At 47.3% G+C, this 25,558-nt stretch overlaps 1 protein-coding gene across 1 annotated transcript in view; it reads left to right on the top strand.

The window, feature by feature from the left end:
- The window catches only part of LOC309550858 (IgGFc-binding protein-like), a gene marked incomplete at both ends in the record, with an annotated part of 36,576 nt that extends 11,419 nt beyond the window's left edge, over positions 1-25,157 (top strand). Inside the window, one exon of the mRNA XM_082251221.1 lies at positions 24,799-25,157. Coding sequence (XP_082107347.1) covers positions 24,799-25,157 — 359 coding nt within the window. The remainder of the gene's footprint in view (positions 1-24,798) is intronic.
- Between the last annotated feature and the right edge of the window lie 401 nt (positions 25,158-25,558).

The following is a 25,558-nucleotide window of genomic DNA, read 5'->3' as shown; positions in this document are numbered from 1 at the left end:
AAGTGCAATTGCCACATTTGGAGCAAATCCATTCCTCACTGCGTAGGCCAAAATATCAACAGGTGTCATTGGAGGTTTTATAACAGGAGCCAAGACAGCAAGTTCTTCACACAGTTGCCTTCCATCTACATCAGACTCCTTTGATTTTGCATCGGTTAAAACATTCTGCAATTCCATGCAGAACTTCAGAAGTTCTTCTTTTTGAACATCTTTTAGCTTGTGGATGTCATACAAAAATTGAAAATGTGTGGAATGAAATTTCAGCTGTTCATATCTTTCGTGCACAGATTTTATTGTTGTGTCTAATATTGTGAAGAAACATTCCACTTTAAATTTATTTTTAGGATCCAAGATAGGATCATCTGGAACCTCATACAAAAACAACCTTTTTTTTTTCCTCGGCTGGTGCACTTGAGGGGGAAACACTGGGTCGATTTCCATTTCCACTGCTAGCTCTCCTGCTTCTTTAAGTAAATCCTCAAAACCTTCATCTGTCCGATAAGATTGAAAAAATGTCTTGATTGATTCCAAAAGTTCCACAACATCTGGCAAGTACATTGACGGGCTTTGAAGAACTTTGCTGACAGAATTAATTCGACTTAATATGTTAAACCAAAGGATGATAAGACACAAGAATTTAAACTTGTTTAGCTCTTTTGCCAAGGATGAAGCCTCGATTCTTGCAAGAGCAGCAAAATTCATATCACCTCCGATTTCAATTAAGGTGTCATACACTTCTCCAACATGGAACCTAAATGGCCGAATAGCATCAATTCTGCTTGACCATCTAGTATCAGATAGCGGCTTAACTGTCAGCTTGCTCACATGCTTTTTTAGAACATCCCATCGATTTGTTGAACCTGATAAAAAAACATATGTTTTCTGAAGAATGCCAAAAAATGTACTGGCATCCCTACAGCACATAGCAGCATCATTTACTACCAGGTTTAAGGAATGAGCACTGCAGGGGACATAGAAAGCTCGTGAGTTCAGGTCCATGATTCTTTTTTGTACTCCTGAGTGCTTGCCCTTCATGTTGGAGCCATTGTCATACCCTTGACCTCTCATATCACTGAGAGGTATCTTCAGCATTTCAAGCTCGTTCAAAATTACCCCTGTTAATCCTTCTCCAGATGAGTTGTGAACTGGCAGGAAACCAAGGAATCTTTCCTCAATGTGTATTTCAGGATTTGCAGTTGGTGAGTCTCCTTGCTTAACAGATACAAACCTGAAAATCATAGTCATCTGTTCAACAAGAGTGATGTCAGGGGTGCAGTCAAGTATAATGGAATAGTACTTGGCATCCTTAAGCAACCGCAGAATGCGCCTCTGTATTTCTTTTGAAATTAAACCAATTAGTTCATTTTGGATGTCTTTTCCTAAATAATGATGATGAATTTCTGCATTATGTATCTTTTTCAAGTGGCTTTGCATCACACTATCAAATGTTGCAATCATTTCGACAAGTTGCAAGTAATTTCCATTGTTTTCAGAGTACAGTGTGTCACTACTGCCCCTGAAAGCCAAGCACTGCTTCCCAAGGTATTGAACAATGGCTACAAGCCGCTGAAGAACATTCTGCCAGTGCTGCGTTTCAGTTGCCAATAATCTCTGGTATGAATGGTCAATAGTACTTCCTGACCCAAGCCTTGTTAGCAGTTCTGTCCAGTCTCCCATAGCAGTGAGGTGAGATGGAGACATTTCATGTGTAGCCAGACACTGGGACACATTTTTCCAATCGTTGTAGCCTCCCGTTGTCAGACTCATTTTCGTCGTTGTAAAGAGTTTACAACAAAAGCAAAATATTTTGTCCAGTCTAGGAGAATAACTCAGCCACTTTCTAACATGCACTTCACCATTTCCAAGGCGCCGTCTATAGTGGGTTAATGTAAACCGTCTCTTGGATGCATCTTTAGGAAATGCAAAGTGCTCTTTTGGCTTTGCGGGACCTTTCAGAACGATAGTTTCTTTTAGTGAGCTAGTAAGCGTATCAGGCCAGTCAGCTGGATCAAAGAAGTCTAACGGCGTGCTTTTTCCATTTTCATCTTCTGATGATGCTGATTTCTGTGAACTCTCTTCCTCAGTGTTGGTATCACTTTCTATACCCAAAGAATGTTCGCCCACAGTTGAAGTAGAAGGGTGTGGGTCGACATCTACTACAGCTTCTTGATTCTCTGTAGTTCTGCACTCCATCTCGCTTACAGCTTTTTGCACTGGATCAGGTTTAAAGAACCTATTCAATGATCCAGCCATCTTAGAAGTATCTTCTTCTTGGAGCCTTCTTTTCTTTCGGAAAGCAGCACCAGACAATTTCTTTCGTGCTGGTGGTGCAGACATCTTGTTCAGTTATAGAAATAACTATTGTAGAATAAATGTACATCAAAAATTATTAATATTTAATTAATATTCTCTTTGATGATCACCAAACCACAATAATACTTGAAAATCATTTAGAAACCTACAGTACATATGTGCGCACGTGTGTGAGTGTGAAAGACGCAAAAAAATATGTGTATGTAAGACTATGGCTAAGACTACGTTTTGTATGTATGAGAGCAGACGCAGTTGATGTAAACATCAAGACTTAAAAATGGAGAGGGCAACTAAGAGCTAGCACGCATCCCCCCGTGCACAGACACACAATCATACACCGTCCCAACATAATGGTGTGCATCATTTTTAGAAGAGGCTTCCTTCTGGGACGACAGCCATGTAGACCAATTTGATGCAGTGTGCGGCGTATGGCCTGAGCACTGACAGGCTGACCCCTTCAACCTCTGCAGCAATCGAAAACAGCCTCTGGATATGATGCTGAGCATGTGCACTCGACTTCTTTGGTCGACCATGGCGAGGCCTGTTCTGAGTTGAACCTGTCCTGGTAAACCACTGTATGGTCTTGGCCACTATGCTGCAGCTCAGTTTCAGGGTCTTGACAGTCTTCTTATAGCCTAGGCCATCTTTTTTGTAGAGCAACAATTCTTTTTTTCAGATCCTCAGAGAGTTCTTTGCCATGAGGTGCCATGTTAAACTTCCAGTGACCAGTATGAGAGAGTGAGAGCGATAACACCAAATTTAACACACCTGCTCCCCATTCACACCTGAGACCTTGTAACACTAACGAGTCGCATGACACCGGGGAGGGAAATTTACTAATTGGGCCCAATTTCAACATTTTCACTTAGGGGTGTACTCACTTTTGTTGCCAAAGAAATTTAGAAATGAATGGCTGTGTTGAGGGAACAGCAAATGTACACTGTTATACAAGCTGTACACTCACTACTTTACAAAAATCTGCAAGAAAACAATCCAGTAATGTCAGGTACAATACCTTGTATCATAAACATTCAATTTCTTCAAAGAGTGGAGTCACGTCACGTGTCTGTTGAACCTAAAAACATAGGAATACTTTCTCTGTGATATCAGATTTTCAGGCAATTTTATGCAAGAAAACAATCAAGTAATGTCAGGTACACTACCTTGTAGACTAAACCTTCAATTTCTTATATGACACCCCAACACACCTTCTCATTGCACTTGCTGTGCAACACAATGCGTGGCAAAACACGAACATGCTTTGCATTGCCTAAAATGCTGAATGTAAATTTTTTGGGGGTTTTATGCAGGTCTTTAAAACAAACAGGCTACCTTAGGGTTAATGTGTGGCACAATGCGCATTAGTACACACATATGTGACGGGACCTCCGACCCACACTGTACTTGTGGGCTTCTGTCAGTCTACGGCTTCTTCCAGTCTTGAACATATATAAATATTCCAGCCGCCCTACATACAAAAACTAGCCTGAACTTAGCTTATATGTGTCTGAAAGCAACTTTTATACACTTGAGAAGTATGTCAGTCACTATATGAACAATGACCCGAATGTTTACCCAAAACATCACACAATGGTTAGCTAATGAGTTGCAGCTGACTCATAGCTAATCTCATCTATAGTGCCTTGCAAAAGTGTTCACTAACATGCTAATTAACTCGGCACACTTAAACCAGACTGGAAGACCAGACTGCCAGCAACAATGATAAAAGAGAATACAATACACATTTATTACAAGTCTAAACACAGAGTTAGGCCCCTTTCACACAGGCGCTCCGATCAGATCCGCCTGTCAGTTTTTTTGGTGGATCTGATCGGATGCCCCATGCATCCCTATGGGGCAGCGGGTGTCAGCGGAGACATGTCCACTGACATCCGTATCCTATCCGTGAAATCCGGGCGGATGGAAACCCTATTTTCCATCCGTCCAGGGGATTAGATCGGATGGGATCGGATGAGAGCGGACAGGCGGTCCGCTTTCATCCGATCCCCCATAGAGAGCAGCAGGGGCTGTGACACCTCCCTCTCCGCACTGCAAGCAGAGATGAAACTGTCATCCGCCAGCTCAGCTGAGCAGCACGGATCCGGATCCGCCTACGGAGGCGGACTGTGTGAAAGAGCCCTTACACATAAGAGAGGCCTAGGGGGCTGAGAGAGGGATTTCCCAACCTTTGTAAGGTAAGCTGGGTTCCACAGGCCCCCAACCAAAGTGTCTCCCATAATTGCATTAAACTTCAGTCTGTTACAGTCAGACCATGTAGTGTAGTACACCACACATACACTTCCATAACATGATGGTAATGTGTTGGGGCCTAAAACGTTTTACTATATTGCATTTATTGCATTAAACTTCAGTCTGTTAGTCCCGGTTCATATTTGTGCGATCACAGAGATCGCATGTGATTCGGAGCGCATTGCTCCTAAATTACATGCGATCTCTGTGCGGTACAAATTTCAGTCATACAGTTTGTGTGGCTGAATTCGCACTGCAATTGCACTAAACACGCACAGTACCATTTTTTTAATCCGCAGCAGAATTGGATCGCACAGTGGTTCACACTAGTGTGATCCGATTCTGTGCGAACTTGCAGATCGCACTGCCATATGCGATCAAACTGGGGGTGTCATTAACTTTTAATTGACACCCTCTGCGTATCGCATATGGCAGTGTGTACTGCCAGGGGTGAGGATGCGATGCGGGAACACGCTGTATATTCGCAGCGTTCCCGCATCGCACAAATGACTTACAGTCAGATACATTTGATTCGTTATTACAGGTTACAGTACAGCTAGGTTCACATCTGTGTGCTGTGGTTTTTCTGTGTCACATTTTTATGAGCGTTATACACACATTTTTAGGTGCGCTGCCATTAATCTGTATTAGAACACATGTTTTATGAAAGTGCATCAAACATGCAGCATGCAGGGCAATGATGCACTTTAATGAAAGGGTCATTCTAATAGAGTTTTATGGCAGCGCACCTAAAAATGTGTGTAAAACACGCAGATCGATGCAACATGGAAAAACGACACCAAGTAGATGTAAACAGGGTCTTCAATTCACGTTATTCTTAACTTTTACACTGCCTTATTAACCTGTTCTGGACTGCCCACCACATATTTACTGCGGGTCTGCGACAGGCTGGCCCTCAAGCGCAAAACGGCGTAGACCTACGACGGTCGCTCACCTGCAGCTATGAGCTGTGAGCGCCTGTAGTCCCGGTTCACATTTGTGTGATGCGGGAATTCTGCGAATATGCAGCGTGATCCCGCATCACATCCGCACCCCTGGCAGTTCACACTGCCATATGCGATACACGGGGGGGGTGTCAATTAAAAGTTAATGACACCCCCAGATCAGATCGCATCTCGCAGTGCAAACTGCATGGCTGATTTTGCACCGCACAGAGATCGCATGTAATGAAGGAGCAGTGCGCTCCGATATTACATGCGATCACCACAGCCGCAATAATGTGAACCGGCACTTAGGACCGGTTCACATTAGTGCGATCACAGAGATCGCATGTAATATCGGAGCGCACTGCTCCTTCATTACATGCGATCTCTGTGCGGTGCGAATTCAGCCATACACTTTGTATGGCTAAATTCGCACGGCACCCGCAGCAAACACGCACAGGACCCTTTTTTTTCAGCCGCATCAGGATCGGATCGCACAGTGGTTCACACTTGTGCGATCCGATTCTGTGCTAACTGTAAGGTCCGGGTCACACTTATGTGATGCGGGAAGGCTGAGAATATGCAGCCTGTTCCTGCATCGCAAACGCACCCCTGGCAGTTCACACTGCCATATGCGATACACTGGGGGTGTCAATGAAATGTTAACGACACTCCCAGTCTGATCGCATATCGCAGTGCGATCTGACAGTTCGCACAGGATCGGATCGCACAAGTGTGAACCACTGTGCGATCCGATCCTGATGCGGCTGAAAAAAGGGTCCTGTGCATCTTTGCTGTGGGTGCAGTGCAAATTTAGCCATACAAAGTGTATGGCTGAATTTGCACCGCACAGCCGATTGCATGTAATGAAGGAGCAGTGCGCTCCGATATTACATGCGATCGCCACAGCCGCACATATGTGAACCGGCACTAAAGATCGCACTGCGATATGCGATCATCAAACTGGGGGTGTCGTTAAAATTTCATTGACACCCCCTGTGTATCACATATGGCAGTGTGAACTGCCAGGGGTGCGTTTGCGATGCGGGAACAGGCTGCGAATTCGCAGCCTTCCCGCATCGCATAAGTGTGAACCGGACCTTAGGCAGAATACAATAGGGAGCGAGCCGAGCACAAGACAAGAGAAGTAGAGATTTTTTAAAACAGCCACAATAAAACAATTATACTCCATCCCAAGGATAAATGTAATGTTACCCCTCCCTCACCTCACTGAATATAGCAATTTAAAATATACACATTTCACTCACGTTATGTGTGTTCACTGTTCAAAATGGCAACAGGTGGTCGGACAGGTCCTCTTTCTTCTCCTTCTTCTTCCTTCTCTATCTTCCTGGATCTGGCCGGGGGCGGGGACTGGACTGGTCCTTCTTGCACTGTGAATCTGCTGCTGCTCGCTCCTCTGATTCAAAATGTGATCCTTCCCGCTCTGGACTGCGCCCGCCCGGTCTCCTCCCCCCGCCCGCCCGCTCGCTCTTCTCCCCGGCTCCCCCCCGCTCTCCTCTCCGGCTCCCCCCGCCCGCCTGACGTCATTGGCAGGGCAGGGGGAACCTCCACAGCTCCACTGCAGTGAATGATGCAAAGACGCGCGGCACTGCCTGTCACAGTCTGTGTGTCAGTGTCACACACAAGACAGAGAGAGACATGATGATTGATTCGAGCCGGCGCCGCCGCCCGCCGAGGCCGAGCCGATCGTACTGTTTAAGCAGGCACAGCAGCAAGAGGGGCGCCGCGCCGCCCGGCCAGCAACAGTCATTGTGGACAGGACACACAGTGCAAGTGTACAAATAGAATGCTGGCGCCCCCCTGCTGAGTGGCGCCCTAGGCGACTGCCTGGGTCGCCTTACAGGTAGCGCCGGCCCTGTAGCCACCTGTTCTTTTTTTCTGAAACATATCTGTTATTGTTGCCTAGGATAGGGATGTTTCACCTTGTGATTCATTTTGTTTTTTCTGTGCTGCATTATACAATTCAATATGATGAACTCTTAGATGGGACCAAAGATTAGACGTATTTTTGGTTTTTGCAGTTATTGATCCCATGCTTACATTGTTTTTGCAAGTGTTGCACAGTGCTGCTGATTTTCCTGGAGATGGAGAAGAGGAATAGTCCCAGACCACACTTTTAATTTTTCTATCTCCATCCATCTCCATTGAAACAAGAAAGACACTAATATAGGCTTAAACAAAATGGCTGGCTGGCACCCTGTGGTGGCTGGCTGGCACCCTGTAGTGGGTGGCTGTCTGGCTGGCTGGCACCCTGTGGTGGGTGGGTGACTGGCTGGCACCCTGTTGTGGGCACTGTCGGCTGCCTGGCACCCTGTGGTGGGTGGCTGGCACCCTGTGGTGGGTGGGTGGCTGGCTGGCTGGCACCCTGTGGTGGGTGGCTGGCTGGCTGGCACCCTGTGGTGGGTGACTTGGCTGGCTGGCTGGCACCCTGTGGTCAGTGTCTGGCTGGCACCCTTTGGTGGCTGGATGGCACCCTTTGAGGGCTGGCTGGCTTGCACACTTTTGTGGCTGGCTGGCAACGGGTGGGTGGCTGGCTGGCACCCTGGCTGGCTGGCACCCTTTGGTGGCTGACTGGCTGGCTGGCAGTAGAACCCTGTGGTGGCTGGCTGGCACCGTTTGATGGCTGCCTGGCTGTCTGGCACCCTTTCGCGGCTGGCTGGCACCGGGTGGGTGGCTGGCTGGCACCCTGGCTGGCTGGCACCCTTTGGTGGCTGGCTGGCAGTGGCACCCTATGGTGGCTGGCACCATTTGATGGCTGGCTGCCACCCTTTTATGGCTGGCTGGCACCGGGTGGGTGGTTGGATGGCTGGCTGTCAACCTTTGGTGGCTGGTTGGCTCCCTTTGGTGGCTGGCTGGCACCCTGTGTGGTGGCTGCAGGGTCGGCGCTACCTATAGGCAAGGTACAGGCTGATCTCACAGTGGCCCCCGGGGTGTGGGGACAACACCTGGGTGCTGTGTGTACGGAGGAGGTGGCACGGCAATGTGGACGGCACCGACTCTGACAAACTTTACGACTTCTCTGCTCTACTACAGTCTCTGTAAATCCACTCGGATTGGCTGCAAGGCGGCCTCACCCCTACACCCTGGACACACCTCCCTCTCATTGCTTTGTATAGGTGAAGGCACTGTGAGTGGTCATGCCTTCTGTCCGCCCGTCAGCCAATCGCATCGAGGAAACAGGTAAGAATAAAACTTTTCAGTGTTCCAAAACAGCGAATGAAAGGCCTGCACTATCATTGGAGGGGCCACTGATGTGTCATTTATCAGGGGCCACAGACATATCATTTATCAGGGTCCACAGACATGTCATTTATCAGGGGCCACAGACATGTCATTTATCAGGGTCCACAGGCATGTCATTTATCAGGGGCCACAGACATGTCATTTATCAGGGTCCACAGGCATGTCATTTATCAGGGGCCACAGACATGTCATTTATCAGGGTCTAATAAAATATTCTTGATAGTCTTAAAATAATCAAACATACACACAGTATTATTAATATTTTATGCTGTTTATTACAAATCTATTATATTGTATATACACATACCTTTGTTCACAACAAACTCAGCTAGCCAGCTATGAATAAAAATAAGAATTATTATAATTATTCGTAGCTGGTTTGTTGTGAACAAAGGTGTATATGTATATACAATATAATGGACCTGTGTGGCAGCATGGTTGTCGTTTCATTGAATTGCATCTGAAATAGTCCAGCATTTCTCTGTAAGCATTGATACTTTTATGTTTTATTAAGTCTGCAGCGGCAGGACAAAGCACTGTGGCAGGCCAGCGGGGGGGCTGTGAACACCATGTTTTCTCGCACCAGGTGACACCAATCCTATTGACGCCACTTCTTCTGGGTCCTCCAGCCGGGTCCAGAGGCACACAGGTGCAGGCCTGCCAACCACAGCTGAAGAAATAGGTGGAGAGGTGCCGCAAAAAGCTCCACCCCCACCGCCTCCAGGATCCTACATACGCTGCATGCGTATCATGTGCTGGGCCGGTAACTGACTTCACCACCAAAATGGTAGCAAAGGTGGGGTATACATGGGCAGGGCAAACTGGGTGGAGTCAGGGGCGGATGCAAAGGGGGCGGCAAAATTAGGTTTCGCCTAGTAGGTTGGTAAAAGTCCTGGCACCAGCCCTGCCTGGAGGTGTGAGAGAGAGATGGAGGAGCATGGCTGCCTAACTTTCCTTAGTGGTAGCCCCGAGGCAGGGCTTGTGCCTGGAGAGAAAGAACCATTGGCAGCCGAGCAGAGCCCTGGTGGTAAGTGAACAATGAAAAACATATTGAGATTCTATATATATGTGTGTGTGTATATATATATATATATATATACTGTATATATATCTTATATGTGTGATGTTATCCCCCCTCCTCCTTCATCCCCACTCTCCCCCTCTCCCCCCTTCCTCCTCCTCCTCTCCCCCCCTCCTCTCCCCCTCCCCCCCCTCCTCCTCTCCCCCTCACCCCCCTCCTCTTCCCCCCTCCTTCACCTCCTCCTCTCCCCCTCCTCTTCTCCCCCTCTCCCCCCTCCTCTCCCCCTCACCCCACCTCCCCTCCTCTCCCCCCTCTCCCCCTCCTCCTCCCCCCCCTCCTCCTCTCCCCCTCCTCCTCCTCCTCCTCTCCTCTACCCCCCTCCTCCTCCTCTCCCCCTCCTCTCCCCCTTCCTCCTCCTCTCCCCCCTCCCCCTCCTCTTCCCCCCTCCACCTCTTCCCTCCTCCCCCTCCTCCTCCTCTTCCCCCCCTCCTCCTCTTCCCCCCTCCTCCTCTTGCCGCCCAATGCTGAAGAAATAGGTGGAAAGGCGCTGCAAAAAGGTGGTGGTGGGTGGCCGTGGCAGCTGTGTTACAGAACGTGTGTCTGTGACTGGTCACTGTGATTTTGAAGAACTACACTAGATCACTCACTGACACTTTAGATCATTCACTGTCCCGACCAACTGTGCAACATGCAGACTCCAGTGTGGCAACGGGTACATACTGTAATGAGGCTGAGGGAGGCGGCCTAAGAGCTGCCCGCGCAACATACACGATGACGTCACAAAAATATCGGCAATATCGTTAAATCTACATACCCCTCCCAACATACCCTACCCAGCACTTTTCTTCCCTCATAAATCAAATCCCCCCTATGAGCACAAATCCTCCTTCTCCAGGACAAATTCCCAACCCCCCATTTAAGTACAAATCTTCTCCCCCTAAAAATCCCCCCTTCCAGCACAACATCCTTCCAAACCCCCCCCCCCCCCCACTACAACATTCCCCCAACATAACTCTCCCAACATACCCCTCCCACCACTTTTCTTCCCTCATAATCTCCACTCAGAGCACAAATCCCGCATCAAATTCCCCCTCTAAGCAAAAATCCTTTTTCTCCCCCCAAAAAAAAAAAATCCCCCCTCCCAGCAGAACATCCCCCCAAATCCCCCCTCCCCTCACTTTCCTTCCCCTATAATCCCCACTCAGAGCACAAATCCTCCATTAACCCCCCCCCCCCCAGCACAAATCCTCTTTCCCCAGGACAAATTCTCAACCCTCATCCCAGCACAAATCTTTATTCCCCCCCAGTATATCCCCAGTGCAATCCCCCCTCCCTGTCTGAACTTACAGACTTTAAATAAAGCATAGCAGATGGCTGGGGAATGTCTTAATAATGCCACCTAGTGTGCCCCATTACAGCAGTGGTCAGTGTGCCCCATTAAATTGGTGGTCAGTGTGCCCCGTTACGTTGGTGGTCAGTGTGCCCCATTATGTTGGTGGTCAGTGTGCCCAATTACATAGGTGCTCATTTTACCCCAATAAATTGGTGGTCAATGTCCCCTTACATTGTGCCTCATTGGTAATCAGTGTGCCACATTACAGTAATGGTCAGTGCCCCCCATTACATTTGTGGTCAGTGTGCCCCGTTACAGTAGTGGTCAGTGTGCCCCGTTACAGTAGTGGTCAGTGTGCCCCATTAAATTAATGGTCAGTATCCCCCCTAACGCTGGTGGTCAGTATACCCCATTAGATTGGTGGTCAGTGTGCCCAATTAAAGCGGAGTTCTGGGCACAGAAAACATTTTTCAGTAAACATACCCCCGGGACAGTCAGAGCTAGTACATTCCACAATTGCTAGCCTCTGATCTGTCCCGGTTCGCACTTACCTGCAAGAAGAAATACTCACTCACAATTTCTTCCACAGCGTTGCCATCTCTCTTGTGGGCAGCTGAAGCCGGCGCGATCCTCTTCCGCTTCTTCTTCTTCTTTGTCCTCTTCTCCCAGAATGCGCCTGCAACGGCCCCTCTCTTCACGCCCTGGAAGTGACGAGCGGGGCCGGTGCCGTCGCATTGATTCCTGGGAGCGATGACGTTCAGCTCCCAGGAATCAGTGTAAGCCAGGAAGTGACGGCGGAGCCGCGGCGCAGAGGGAGGAAGTGAAGAATAGGTGAGTATATTCGATCTACAATTACAAGGTGAGTACAAAAAAAAAAAAAACCTAACTATCCAATTCTGTTTCAGGTGAAGGAGAACAAGCGGACGGGCACAAAAAAAAAAGATCGATTTTGTGCCCGGAACTCCGCTTTAAATTGGTGGTCAGTGTGCCCTATTAAATTGGTGGTCAGTGTGCCCTATTACAGTAATAGTCAGTGTGCACCAATAAATTGGTAATTAGTGTGCCATATTACAGTAGTGGTCAATGTGCCCCATTACATTGGTGTTAAGTGTGCCCAATTACAGTAGTAGTCAGTGTGCCCCATTAAATTGGCAGTCAGTGTGCCCCATTACAGTAGTAGTCAGTGTACCCCATTAAATTGGTGGTCAGTGTGCCCCATTACAGTAGTAGTCAGTGTGCTCCATTAAATTGGCAGTCAGTGTGCCCCATTACAGTAGTAGTCAGTGTGCTCCATTAAATTGGTGGTCAGTGTGCCCCATTACAGTAGTAGTCAGTGTACCCCATTAAATTGGTGGTCAGTGTGCCCCATTACAGTAGTAGTCAGTGTGCCCCATTAAATTGGTGATCAGTGTTCCCCATTACAGTAGTAGTCAGTGTGCCCCATTAAATTGGTGATCAGTGTTCCCCATTACAGTAGTAGTCAGTGTGCCCCATTAAATTGGTGGTCAGTGTGCCCCATTACAGTAGTAGTCAGTGTGCCCCATTAAATTGGTGGTCAGTGTGCCCCATTATATTGGTGGTCAGTGTGCCCCATTATATTGGTGGTCAGTGTGCCCCATTAAATTGGTGGCCAGTATGTCCCATTACATCGGTGACCAGTGTACCCCATTACAGTAGTAATCAGTTTGCCCCATTAAATTGGTGATCAGTGTGCCCCATTACAGTAGTGGTCAGGGTGCGCCATTAAATTGGTGATTAGTGTGCCCCATTACATTGGTAGGCAGTGAACCTCATTAAATTGGTAATCAGTGTGCCCCATTAAATTGGTGATTAGTGTGCCCCATTACATTGGTAGGCAGTGAACCTCATTAAATTGGTAATCAGTGTGCCCCATTAAATTGGTGATTAGTGTGCCCCATTACAGTAGTTGTCAGGGTGCGCCAATAAGTTGGTGGCCAGTGTGTCCCATTAAACTGGTGATTAGTGTGCCCCATTACAGTAGAGGTCAGGGTGCCCCATTAAATTAGTAATTAGTGTGCCCCTTTAAATTGGTGATCAGTGTGCCCCATTACAGTAGTGGTCAGGGTGCCCCTTTAAATTGGTGATTATTGTGCCCCATTACAGTAACGCTCAGGGTGCCCCATTACATTGGTGGTCAGTGAGAGTAGTGTACTCACAGGATCAGCAGGAAAGGAGGAAGGGGGTGGGCTCTTAAATGTAAAAACAAGCAGTGACCAATCAGAGTGGCTCTGTGCCTTTGCATATGATATTTTCTGTCTAATAACAGGACAGATCACATGAAGCGTGTGACATTGTGCCGGCAGTTTAGTTACCCCCAATGTTATCTGTACCTTCCCCGTTATACTGTAAAGTGCTGAACAAACAGTTGGAAATATTTAAATCCTGTATAATAAAAATGGAGGCGATGTTACATTTGATCTGTGACTTTCTGTTCTGCACAGGTGACTCTTCATCAAATAACCCCGCTGGGGACACCTCCAACAATTATGACAGCAAGTTGAGCTGTGATTGCCAGAGCCTGCCACCTGTAACCACCACTCTACAAAGGATGACCACTCCCACCACCAGTCTACAAAGGATGACCACTCCCACCACCAGTCTACATGGGATGACCACTCCCAACACCACTCAGCCCTGCAAAGGTAGGAAGGGTTACTTCTTATGTATGTATTAATAAATGTAGCACTCACTCCTGTAGGGTCCGCTGAAGATATAAACAGGTTCTTTCCCAAGTTAGTGCAAAGCAGTCAGGCACACAGCAGCAGTCCATTCAGGAGTGCCCGAGGTCCTCCATTCTCTCTCTCAAGGGAAGACGATCTCCGCTGGGCTTCAGCCTATTTACCAGGAACCCACCCAACATCTCAGCACACATCCCCAGAATTTGGATCGGCCCTAACAAATATTCAGGCCGAGTATTTAAAACCTTTTGCCCTAATCTCCAGAAGCTTCTCCTAGAGTCAGGGGAAGGTAATCAAACTCCCAGTCTGTGAAGCTTCGAGCAGACCAAACGTAATGATTCCAGCTTCTGTAGCTAAAGCAGAAGCCTGTGTAGGAGGGCGCTACATCAAGTAATGACTTGGCGTCAGAATTTTGGAGTTCCAAAGAGCTCATACTGATAGAGGAAGAAGCATCTGAGGCAGACATGTGTATCTCAACCCTCAGAAAGTCTAAAACAAGGTAACTAATTACTTCCGTCCTGTGCAGCACACAATCATAAAAACCTTCTGTAGAACCCATTAAGGGTCTCTTTAGGCTTCTCGGCAGACCATCGCTCCTGGCTGCAAAGAACATTCTTTTAGGGATGAGCTTCGTGTTCGAGTCGGACGTGAGTTCAACTCGAACATCGCCCGTTCGCCGAATGGTGAACAAATGGGCTTCTTCGCTGGAAATTCGAGTGACCGCATCCATAATGCACTGCGCGCTTGCAGTGCATTATGTGATTGGCCAAAGCATGCACATTAACCTCCATGCTTTGGCCAATCAAATCATCTCTGCCATGATTGGACAAAGGCAGGCTACCTTTAGCCAATCAAGCTAAGGACACGCCCCACACTATATAAGGCTGCTTGCACACAGCAGCTGCGTATAGAGTGTGAGGGGGAGATAGGAAGTGGTTGAGGCAGGGAGAGGAATGTGATGTACACTCTAACAGACAGTGCAGTGCAGAGTAGTCTACTTAACCACTTAAGCCCCGGAAGATTTTACCCCCTTCCTGACCAGGGCCTATTTTGCGATTCGGCACTGCGTGTCTTTAACGGACAACTGCGCGGTCGTGCGACGCCGTACCCAAACTAATTTGACGTCCTTTTTTTCCCACAAACAGAGCTTTCTTTTGGTGGTATTTGATCACCTGTGCGATTTTTACTTTTTGCGCTATAAACAAAAAAAGAGCGTCAATTTTTCAAAAATAACAATATTTTTCACATTTTTTATTATGAAATTCCCCCCAAAAAAAAGTAAAAATCAAAATTTTTTAACATTTTGGGCCAATTTTTTTTTTTACCATATGTTTGGTAAAAAAAAAATCGCAAAAAGCGTATTTTGATTGGTTTGCGCAAAAGTTATTGCGTTTACTAACTAAGGGAAAGATTTTTGTCATTTTTGTTGTTTTTTTTTTTTTAACGAGTAATGGCGGCGATCTGCGATTTGTTTTTTGCGGGACTGCGACATTGCGGCGGACAGATCGGACCCTTGACTGACATTTTTTACACTTTTGGGGTTACCAGTGACATTACTGCAGTAATCAGTGCTATAAATATCCAAAAAAAAAAAGCTAAAACAAGATACAAATACACATATCATAGTGTAAATACTGAGAACCCACCCTAAACAATAGGTGAGCAAATCAGGATGATTTACAATCCGTGGAAGACAGGTGTTTGAGCTGATGACATGCATCTGTTACAAGTCTGACCAACTGAAGCAGTCCAAACCATCAATTTATCTGTCACATCGTTTTTCCACTGTCAGTGAACCGTCACATAGGGTATACGCAAGTGACTGATTAAAATACTCTATCACCTTATATGATGTAATCGATAGCCCTATATATAGATGAAGATGTGATGGGTATACAGTATACGCAATGACCCGATATGATGTAATTGATAGTCCTATATATATATATAGAGATCTATGTATGGTATATGGTGTATGGTATGCACTACTGAATATACTTCTCACCAGGGCCGCTGATAGGGGGGGACCACCAGCCCTCTTGTAGGGGGCCCGAGCACACAGGGGGGGCCCACACAGAGAGGGGGATTAGTGATGGACAGCAAATACAGAAATCTTCTTTCAGCACCTGAATCTGATCTGTGTTCCTTTCCCTGCTATCCGCTTTTATCTGCTGAGAAAGACAGTTGTCCCCCACTAATCCCCCTCCCTGTGCGGGCCCCCCTCCCAGCCCTGGCTCTAATGTTAGCTCTGCTCCTGAGTTTATCTGTAACTTTATTTCTCTCCCTCTGTCTCTCTGATCCCAGAGCTCCAACTGCCCAGCCTGTATATTTTTTTCATCTTATCTTCATTTTTATTTATTAACATAGTTTTTTCTTTTAGATTTAGCAGGAATTATGTGAGTTACATTGTATTTTTGTCTGATAATAGTGATTTTTGTTGTTACTTTAGCTAAATATATCTTTAATATTTTCTTAGGGGGGCCCTGCCAGGTAGTCTGTATGGGGCCCCGCGATTTCTAACAGCAGCCCTGCTTCTCACTATCTGATCTCTGATCTTGTAAAAAGCACAAATCTCTCTCCCTCCCTACACTGCTAGGAATGTCTTACTGCACTGTTTGACAAACTGCAAAGAAACAATTCTCTCCCTGCCTCAAACACGTTCCTCTCCCTACACTGCTAGGAATGTCTCACTGCACTATCTGGCAAACTGCAAAAAAAGCTATTCTCGCCCTGCCTGAAAACACGTTCCTTTCCCTGTCTCCTCGCCTGCACAATAATCACACTACACGCTGCGACTGCGCAAGCAGCCTTTATGTAGTGTGGGGCGTGTACTTGGCCCCTGAGCCATGATTGGCTAAAGGTAGCCTGCCTTTTGTCCAATCATGGCAATCATGGAGATCATTTGGATTGGCCAAAGCATGAGGTCAGGGTGCATGCTTTGGCCAATCACATAACCAACTGCACGCGCCGCACGCGCGCAGTGCATTATGGGATCTCAAATTTCCCATGAAGAAGCACATTTGTTTGTCATTCGATGAACGATTAACCACTTTACCCCCAGCCCTATTTCGGACACTTTTTGTTCACAAGTTAAAACCAGTATTTTTTCCTAGAAAACTACTTAGAACCCCCAAACATTATATATATTTTTTTAGCAAAGACTCTGGAGAATAAAATGTCGGTCATTTCAAAAATTTTTGTCACGCGGTATTTGCGCAGCGGTCTTTAAAACGCCATTTTTTTGGAAAAAATTTGAAAAATCACATTTCACTGCATTTAAAAAATACTAAACAGTAAAGTTAGCCCATTTTTTTTGAATATTGTGAAAGATGATGTCACGCCGAGTAAATAGATACCAAACATGTTACGGTTTAAAATTGCGCCCCCCCGTGGGATGGCGACAAACTACGGTCAATAGAGATCTCAATCTGCGACGCTTTAAATTTATTTAACGGTTACCAGTTTAGAGTTAGAGTGTAGCTCTTTTTTTTAAATTATTGCCCACGCTCTGGCGATCGCGGCGATACCTCACATGTGTGGTTTGAACAGCGATTTCATTTGCGGCTCGACTTGCGTATACGTTTTTTTTTGTGCGCGAGCTAACGGTGACGGGGGCGGCTAAATTTTTTTTTTTTTTTTTTTCCTATTTATTTTTTCTTTTTTTTTAACTTTATTACAGGTTTTTTAAAAAAAAAAAAATCTGATCACTTTTATTGCTGTCACAAGCAATGTAAACATCCCTTGTGACACCAATATGTGTGACAGGTACTCTTTATGGAGGGATCGAGGGTCTAAAAGACCCTATACCTCTCCACTACACTTCCCTGTATGCAAAACGCCGAAAACTGCATTTTTGCATACAGCCATTTTTCAAATCTGCCGCCTTTTGCAGCACACTAACCCGGAAGTGACGTCATGGACGCCGCCTCCGGGTTACGTCATCGGAGCCCCGATCGAAGCCGTTTCTGGCATTCATCGGGACTCCATCCAGCCGGCGGACGCGCCGGCTGGGTGCTCGGGGCTCCCGGTGGGACGGGAGCCCCGAGCAAAGCCGCGAAAGGCGGCGGGAGGGGGGGATGTCCCCTCCCGCCCCCCCCGGGTAACGATCGAGCGGCTCCCGAGCCGCATCGATCGTTACCGACGGAAAGCTGACCGTCGGCTTCAAACAACGGTACCGGGATGATACCTCTAGCTAGAGGCATCATCCCGGTATAACCACTCATTTACGTGGCTGGTCGTTAAGTGGTTAAACGAGCGATGTTCGAGTCGAACTTAGCTTCGATTCAAACTCGAGGCTAATCCCTACTCATCGTCTTAATGCTAGCTTGGCCAAATTGCTAGCACTACAATTGCTGCCTTTTCATCTAGTTGACTCTGCCCCCTTTAATGGATTTGCAGAAAATGCTGTATCACAGTGGCAGGTTTTAAAAAAGACATTTCTTTTTGCGTAAGGCCATTCCGGCTCTCTACCATCATGTGGAAGGTAGTGTTTTGCCTCATTGGACAGAGCAGTCAGCAGGAAGGTTCACATTACTGCTGACTCTTGGTCCAGCAGGCATGGACAGGGACGTTACATTTCCTTCACGACGCACTGGGTAACACACTGGGAAGGATGCAGGACAGGGTTCAGTGCTGGAGCTTGTTTTTCCACCATGCCTCCAAAAAGCTGGTGCTGGTTCTGCCACATCTGGCTTCTCCACCTCCTCCTCCTCTTCTTCTTCCTGAATTGTCCTCTGAAGCAGCAGTGCTGCCTAAGCGTTCAAGGGGCTACGCAAGCAGTCAGGCTTAAAGATGCCAGAAAAATCTGTTGCCATTTCCGGCGTTCATACAATGCCTGTGCTCTGCTATCTGACATTCAACAGGAATTCAACCTGCCCACCAACTGCCTCATTTGTGACATGTCCACCAGGTGTAACTGTCCTGTCACCATTTGAGGAGGCCACAAGGATGGTGAGCCAGGACGATGCATGAGTCAGTGGTACTATCCCTCTAGTCTATCTGCTAGAGCACACGCTTTGTGGAATCATGGACAGGGCACTTGAGGCAGAACAGCGGGAGGAGGAGGTGGACTTCCTTTCCTCTCAAGGCCCCCTTTATGCAGATATCATTCCTGCAGGGCCACAAAACACACAGGAGGAAGAGCAAGAGGAGGATTGTGGTAGCATGGATGTAGAGGATAACATACATCAGTCTTCAAGGGATGATTTTCATTCTCCAGAAACCCCTGGAATGGAACCTGGTTGGGGAGAGATTGCTTCTGACAATGTCATCCTTAGTGACCCAGAGGACTCAGAAGCTCATGCCTCCTCAAACTTACATTGCATGGGCTCCTTCATTCTGCAAAGCCTGCAAAAGGACCCGAGGATTTGTGCTATCAACAAGGAGAGGGATAATTACTGGTTGGCAACTCTTCTTGATCCATGTTACAAGGGTAAAGTTACAGAGCTCATCCTGCCTTCGCAGAGGGAGCAGAGGATGAAACATCTTAAGGACGCCTTGAAAAAAAATTGTGTACCACCTTTCCAGACACTGGGAGGTTAACATTCTCTGGACGTGTTTCTGAGGCATCGTTCAGCCAAAGGAGGAGTGGTGGAGAAGGCGGCCGGCTGACCGATACCATTAAACAGTTCTTTAGTCCTCAGCACCCAGGGCTGTTTAAGCAACCATCGGCAGCGTCTCCATCATATGGTGAAGGATTATCTAGGGGCAAGAGCAGACTTGGAGACCTTTCCAACTGAGCATCCACTGGGTTACTGGGTCTTGAGGATGGACCACTGGTCAGAACTTGCTCAGTATGCAATCAAGCTACTAGCCTGTCCTGCTTCCAGCGTGCTTTCCAAACGGACATTCAGTGCTGCTGGAGGTTTTGTGGGGGAAAAAAGAGTGCGTCTGTCCATAGACTCCGTTGACCAGCTCACTTTTATCAAAATGAATCAGTCCTGGATCAACAGCAGCTAGGGGTCTGCCCTTGAAGACTGCATATGCTGCCTATCCTATTCCTCAATCTTTATTCTGCTAGCTTCCAACAATGTTTCTGGTTTAGGTCACCACCAACACCCAAGACCTAATTTTTCTGCACTTGTATGACAGGTGCATACAATTTAAATTTCGTATGTAATTTTTAACAGCAGGCCCTGTCCCTGTGCCCTGCGCCCAGCAAGAGTAACTGTCAGGGGTTAGGGTGTTCAGGCACCACCAACACACAAGGCCCAATTTTTCTGCACCTGTATGACAAGTTCATATAATTTCAATTTCGTATCTAATTTTTAATGACAGGGTCTGTCCCTGTGCCCAGCAAGAGTAACTGTGAGGGGTTACGGTGTTCAGGCACCACCAACACCAAAGGCCCAATTTTTCTGCACCTGTATGACAAGTACATGCGATTTCAAATTGGTATGACATTTTTAAAAGCAGGGCTTGTTCCTGCGCCCAGCGCATTTTTTTTCTGATAATTTTGGCGTACCAGATCCAAATCCATACTAGACCCAAAGGGACTGGGGGGACCCTACGTGTTTTTTTTTTAGTTTTTTTTTTATATCTGTATTGCAGGGAGCCAACAATACATTACAGCCGAGAGCAAGTTTAAATGAGATTTTTTCCTTTATAAATGTCAGTATTGCTGCAGCAGGCTACAAACATCGCACAAATGCGCTACTTTACAGGCACATTAAGGGGATCCCCCAGGCACGATCTTTAAAGGGATTTTTCATTTTTATTGTTTCACTTTAAGCATCATTAAAATCAGTAAATCACTGCTACTTTAAAAAATGATCCTTTTTAAAAACTTTTTTTGCATTGGTACATGTACCCCAGGTCAGTACCCGGATCCCCATACAGTTTTTTTGGGCAATAACTTGCATTTACGCCTTCAAAATGAAGACTTTTGATTTTTGACATTCGAGTCCCATAGACTTCGAGTTCAATTGTTCGAACAAACTTTCCCTCGCGGTGCTCTGGTGCGAACCGAACAGGGGGATGTTCGGCTCATCACTATTAATGACTATGGGGACTATGAGGTCCCATCGGGGTGGGGGGGGGGTTTGGTCCACATTTTCATCCCAAATTTCTCTCTTTTATCTTACTACTGTTTGCTTGTATGTATTACTTTATTCATTTCAGCTTTTGTAACATTTTGTAACTGTCTTACCACCGCCCTCCTTGGAATAATAAATATAAAAAGGAATAAGCCTTTTTTATTGCTCTAAAGAATGCACTAATCTGAAAAAATGAGGACAGCAGGTCAGTAAAATTCAGGGTATACTAGAGGTTGCACGGGGACACAGGAGTCATGAAGGTGTACAGGTGTATGACTGGAGACACAGGGCACATGGGCCACACTTGAAGACATGGGTTGAACAGAGGGGCATTTGGAGACACTGAGCTCACAGGGGTGCACTTGGAGATACAGTGTGCACAAGGGTACACTTGGAGAAAAGGGTATTGCAGGGACAAATGGGGAACACAAGGCATACTTGGAGTACATACGGCACACTTGGAGGATTGGAGTACACAGGGCACACTTGGAGACTTGGGGAACACAGGGTACACTTGAAGACAAAGGGAGCACAAGGCACACTTGGGGGGGACGGGGCACACTTGAAGACCTGGGGTGCACAGAGCATACCCGGAGACTTGGGGTGCACAGAGCACACTTGGGGACACAGGGAGCACAGGACACACTTGGAGACTTGGGGCGCACAAAGCACACTTGGACACTTGGGGTACACAGGGCACACTTGGGAGACTTAGGGTGCATGGGGTACACTCAGAGACCTGGGGTGCACAGGGCACACTTGGAGACACAGGGAGCACAAGGCACAGTTAGAGACTTGGGGGTGCATGGTGCACACTTGGAGACTTGGGGTACACAGGGTGCACTTGGGAGACTTGGAGTGCATGGGGTGCACTTGGGGTACACAGGGCACACATGGTGTACACAGGGCGCACTTGGGAGACTTGGAGTGCATGGGGTGCACTTGGGGTACACAGGGCACACATTGGGTTACAAAGGGCACACATGGGTGCACTTGGGGTACACAGGGCACACTTGGGTGACTTAGGGTGCATGGTGTACATTCAGAAACCTGGGGTGCACAGGGCACACTTGGAGACACAGGGAGCACAAGACACACTAAGAGACTTGGGGTGCGTGGGGCACACATGGAGACTTGGGGTACACAGGGCACACTTAGAGACTTGAGGTGCATGGGGTACAGTTGGGGGCACAGAGAGCACAGGGCACACTTGGAGACAAATACGAGTGTGCAATCGTGTGCCCATAGATGTGCATCTTTCACGAATGTTGGCGCCATTGGCGGCTATTAAACTGAGCCAATGCTCAGGTTCAGTTCTGTCTCATCTACTTTGTCTCCTGCTTGATCTGTTACCTGCATCTGATACCAGTTACCGGCCCGGCTGGACCTGACCATCCCTTGAACTCTTTTGTGCACTGACCACTGAACATGTTCCTGTTTATGTATTTGTATCTGATCTTATTACCAGTCTCTGACCTGGCATTTTTCAATTCCGCTGTTCCTACACATGCTGCCTAGCAATCTGCTCCAAGCACCTACCTGCTACCAGACAGTACCTGCCTATCACCTACCTACTACCAACCAGTGCCTGCCCTCCCCTTGACTGCTACCAGCCAGTAGCTGCTCATTATCTGTTTGCTACCAGCCAGTACCTGCCTATCACCTACCTACTACCAACCAGTGCCTGCCCTTCACCCGACTGCTACCAGCCAGTACCTGCTCATTATCTGCCTGCTACCAGCCAGTACCTGCCTACCACCTACCTACTATCAGCCAGTGTCTGCCCTCCACCCGACTGCTACCAGCCAGTACCTGCTCATTATCTGCCTGTTACCAGCCAGTACCTGCCTACCACCTACCTACTATCAGCCAGCGTCTGCCCTTCAACTGACTGCTACCAGCCAGTGCCAGCCCTCTACCTGTCTGCTGCCAGCCAGTACCTACCTGTTCCAACCTGCTGCTTACCTGCAATCGCCCAGCCAGGCCATTCCACTGTGATCCACTGTCAGTTTCCTTCTGCACTCTATCAGGAGGCCTCATCCAAAAGTGTAAGAGAGGTGCATAGTCCATAAAGTCCTGCATCCTTAGCCAGGAATGTGCATTATCGAAAAAGTCCCTCTCTTTGCCTGCTTCCCCCTTAATGGGAGATAGAGCCTTAAAGCCCACAGCTTGCTGTAGCTTGGTTTTCAGGGCTTCCCATATCTAAGAGAGAGAGGCGTCTCCTCACCTCAACTGTTTATATGCCATGTGCTGGCAGGGGCAGGGTTGGCATTAACTCAGAACGTCCCCTGCTTTTAGTGGCATCCCACCTATGAGGACCTCTAGTGGCTCCTAAAGCACCTAAAATATCTATTAATCTGAATTGTCCTGAGCTGAACCCATTCCACTTACTCTGGCACCACATAGTATTCATAAAGGAGATTTGAACCCTTATCCTACACCACTACCTCTCTGCTGGAACAAGTAAAGTAAGTTGAGATTTTACCTTTGCTGTGGTAAAGCAACAACCTGCTGTTCACTCCTCCCACTTTCTCTGTACACTTGTAACGGACCACCCACATTTGGTGTAGTAGGCAGGTTATGGAAACCCCTTCCACATCAGTTGGCACGGCCAGAGGCATCACCTTGATACCCCTGTGAGCAGGACTGGTACTGGTACCAAAATATAATGGTATAGATATTCCTTTGGCTGGCCCTCCTCTGCCAAATTTTACAGTTCCATCACGTATCATGAAGTGGACTTCCCAAGTCCTGAGGTCCCCCAATGCTACTGCCTGGCTGTTCTCTACTTTCAGGTGGCTGACTATCTTCTCCAGGGAATCCTGATCCTCTGTCGGGAGATGGAGGGTTAACCTACTTGCTTCCCTCTCTGGGGCTTTGATAACCAGTTCTGCATATTGATCTGGTGGAATCTCATATGATCAGATCAGACCACTTTCCAATCCCTGATCTGGTTCTGCATTCTCTGGTAGCTGCTATGGCAGGAATCCTAGGAGCAAGGGAGTTATACGGGCAGATGGTAGAAATAATAATAGCAAACAAGGAATAGGGGAAGTTCAATGGAAAAATAAACTGTGCAGTATCGCCAAGTACAAATGCAGTTACTTGGGATACTGGAGGAGGAGGCTTGTTGTAGCTACATTTTCAGGTAGCCAACCAGATAGACTCCACAAGGTATGCTCTGAGGAAGAGGCTTATGCCTCGAAACGCGTCAGACGTCATCCTAATGAGACTATGGACATCTGTATGGACTACTTCTGATACTCAAGTGCATGAATTTGATGTGATTGATTTTCACCTACATTTGTGAGTAGCCATTTTTTGTTTCAATTAATAAAGCCTATATTGAGGATAATGCGCTAGGTCGGTGCGCCCTTTTCTTGTCTTTTTGTTTACTCCACAAGGTATGGCTGGATGAGCCTTTTGGTCTGGAGGTTCAGTTGGCTAAAGGCAATGACACCCCTCTGGAAGGGCAATACTCTGAAATCTGCTGGCAGAGTGTCCAAAAACAGCGACTGGGGCTTTACAGAGATGTGTGCTCTTGCACCCTCTGCCAGTGACCCACACAACAGACAAAGCGATGGAAGAATCAGTATTTAGTAACTGGTTATGTACCCAGTCACTGCTGTCCCATCAGGCATGGTCTCTCTTAACACCAAATTGTGGGAGGATGTGGAATTTTTAATCTCTGGGTGTGTCTAGGAGTCTGGGGATGATGGTATCCCATACAAATGTTGGGAATTAGGTTAAAGGAACCCACAACTCCTGCTGAGAAAGGTGAGTAGAAAGGATCCCGCTACAACAGGTGATAAGATTGTCATGGGGGGGGGGGCTTAAATTCAATGTCCCTTGAGTCGTCTTAAATGCAAATTTCATGTTAGAGTTCAGCATAGCGATAATGTGAATATTGACTAATATGTCTCTTTTCCTCCTGCAGATAGGTTGGCCGACCTCTACATGATGAGCATGCAACTTAGTTGGTGGGACGCCCTACGCTACTGCCGCCAACACTACACCGACCTATTCAGTGTGCCGAACAGCAGCATCCAGAACCTTGTGGCCTCCACATTTGGGAACACTAGTATGCCAAAGACTGGACTATGGATTGGCCTCCGCAGGCACAAAGTGTGGGGGTATCTATACTGGACAGATGGGGAAACCACCGACTACATGAACTGGGGGAATGGTCAGCCCAGTGACCCCATCACCAACATGTGTACCCTAATCTCACCAGACAAGAACTTCACCTGGTATGACCAGTGCTGTGCCACGAAGCTTAACTTTATCTGCTACTGACCCCCCTTCTGGGATGTATCTAACACCCACCATTCCCCTCCCCCCTTTGGGACATATAACACTTACCAATCACTACTGACCCCCCCTCCCCCAGGATATATTATATCCACCAATCATCAATGAGACTCCTCCCCTGGGACATAAAAACCCACCAATCACTACTGACACTTCTTTAGGGATGCATCTCATCTCATACCCACCAATCACCACTGTGGCCCTTCTCCCATTTGTGATATATAACACCCGCCAATCACTACAATCACTACTCACCCCCTTCCCTCCAGGATAAATTATACCCACTAATCACCAATGAGACTCCTCCCCTGGAACATAAAAACCCACCAATCACTACTGACACTTCTTCAGGGATGCATCTCATACCCACCAATCACCACTGAGAC

This window comes from Pelophylax lessonae, assembly GCF_965119305.1.
Source record: "Pelophylax lessonae genome assembly, chromosome: 1".
NCBI lineage: Eukaryota > Metazoa > Chordata > Amphibia > Anura > Ranidae > Pelophylax > Pelophylax lessonae.
The sequence above is the reverse complement of the archived record's forward strand: the minus strand, read 5'-3'. Positions and strand labels throughout refer to the sequence as shown.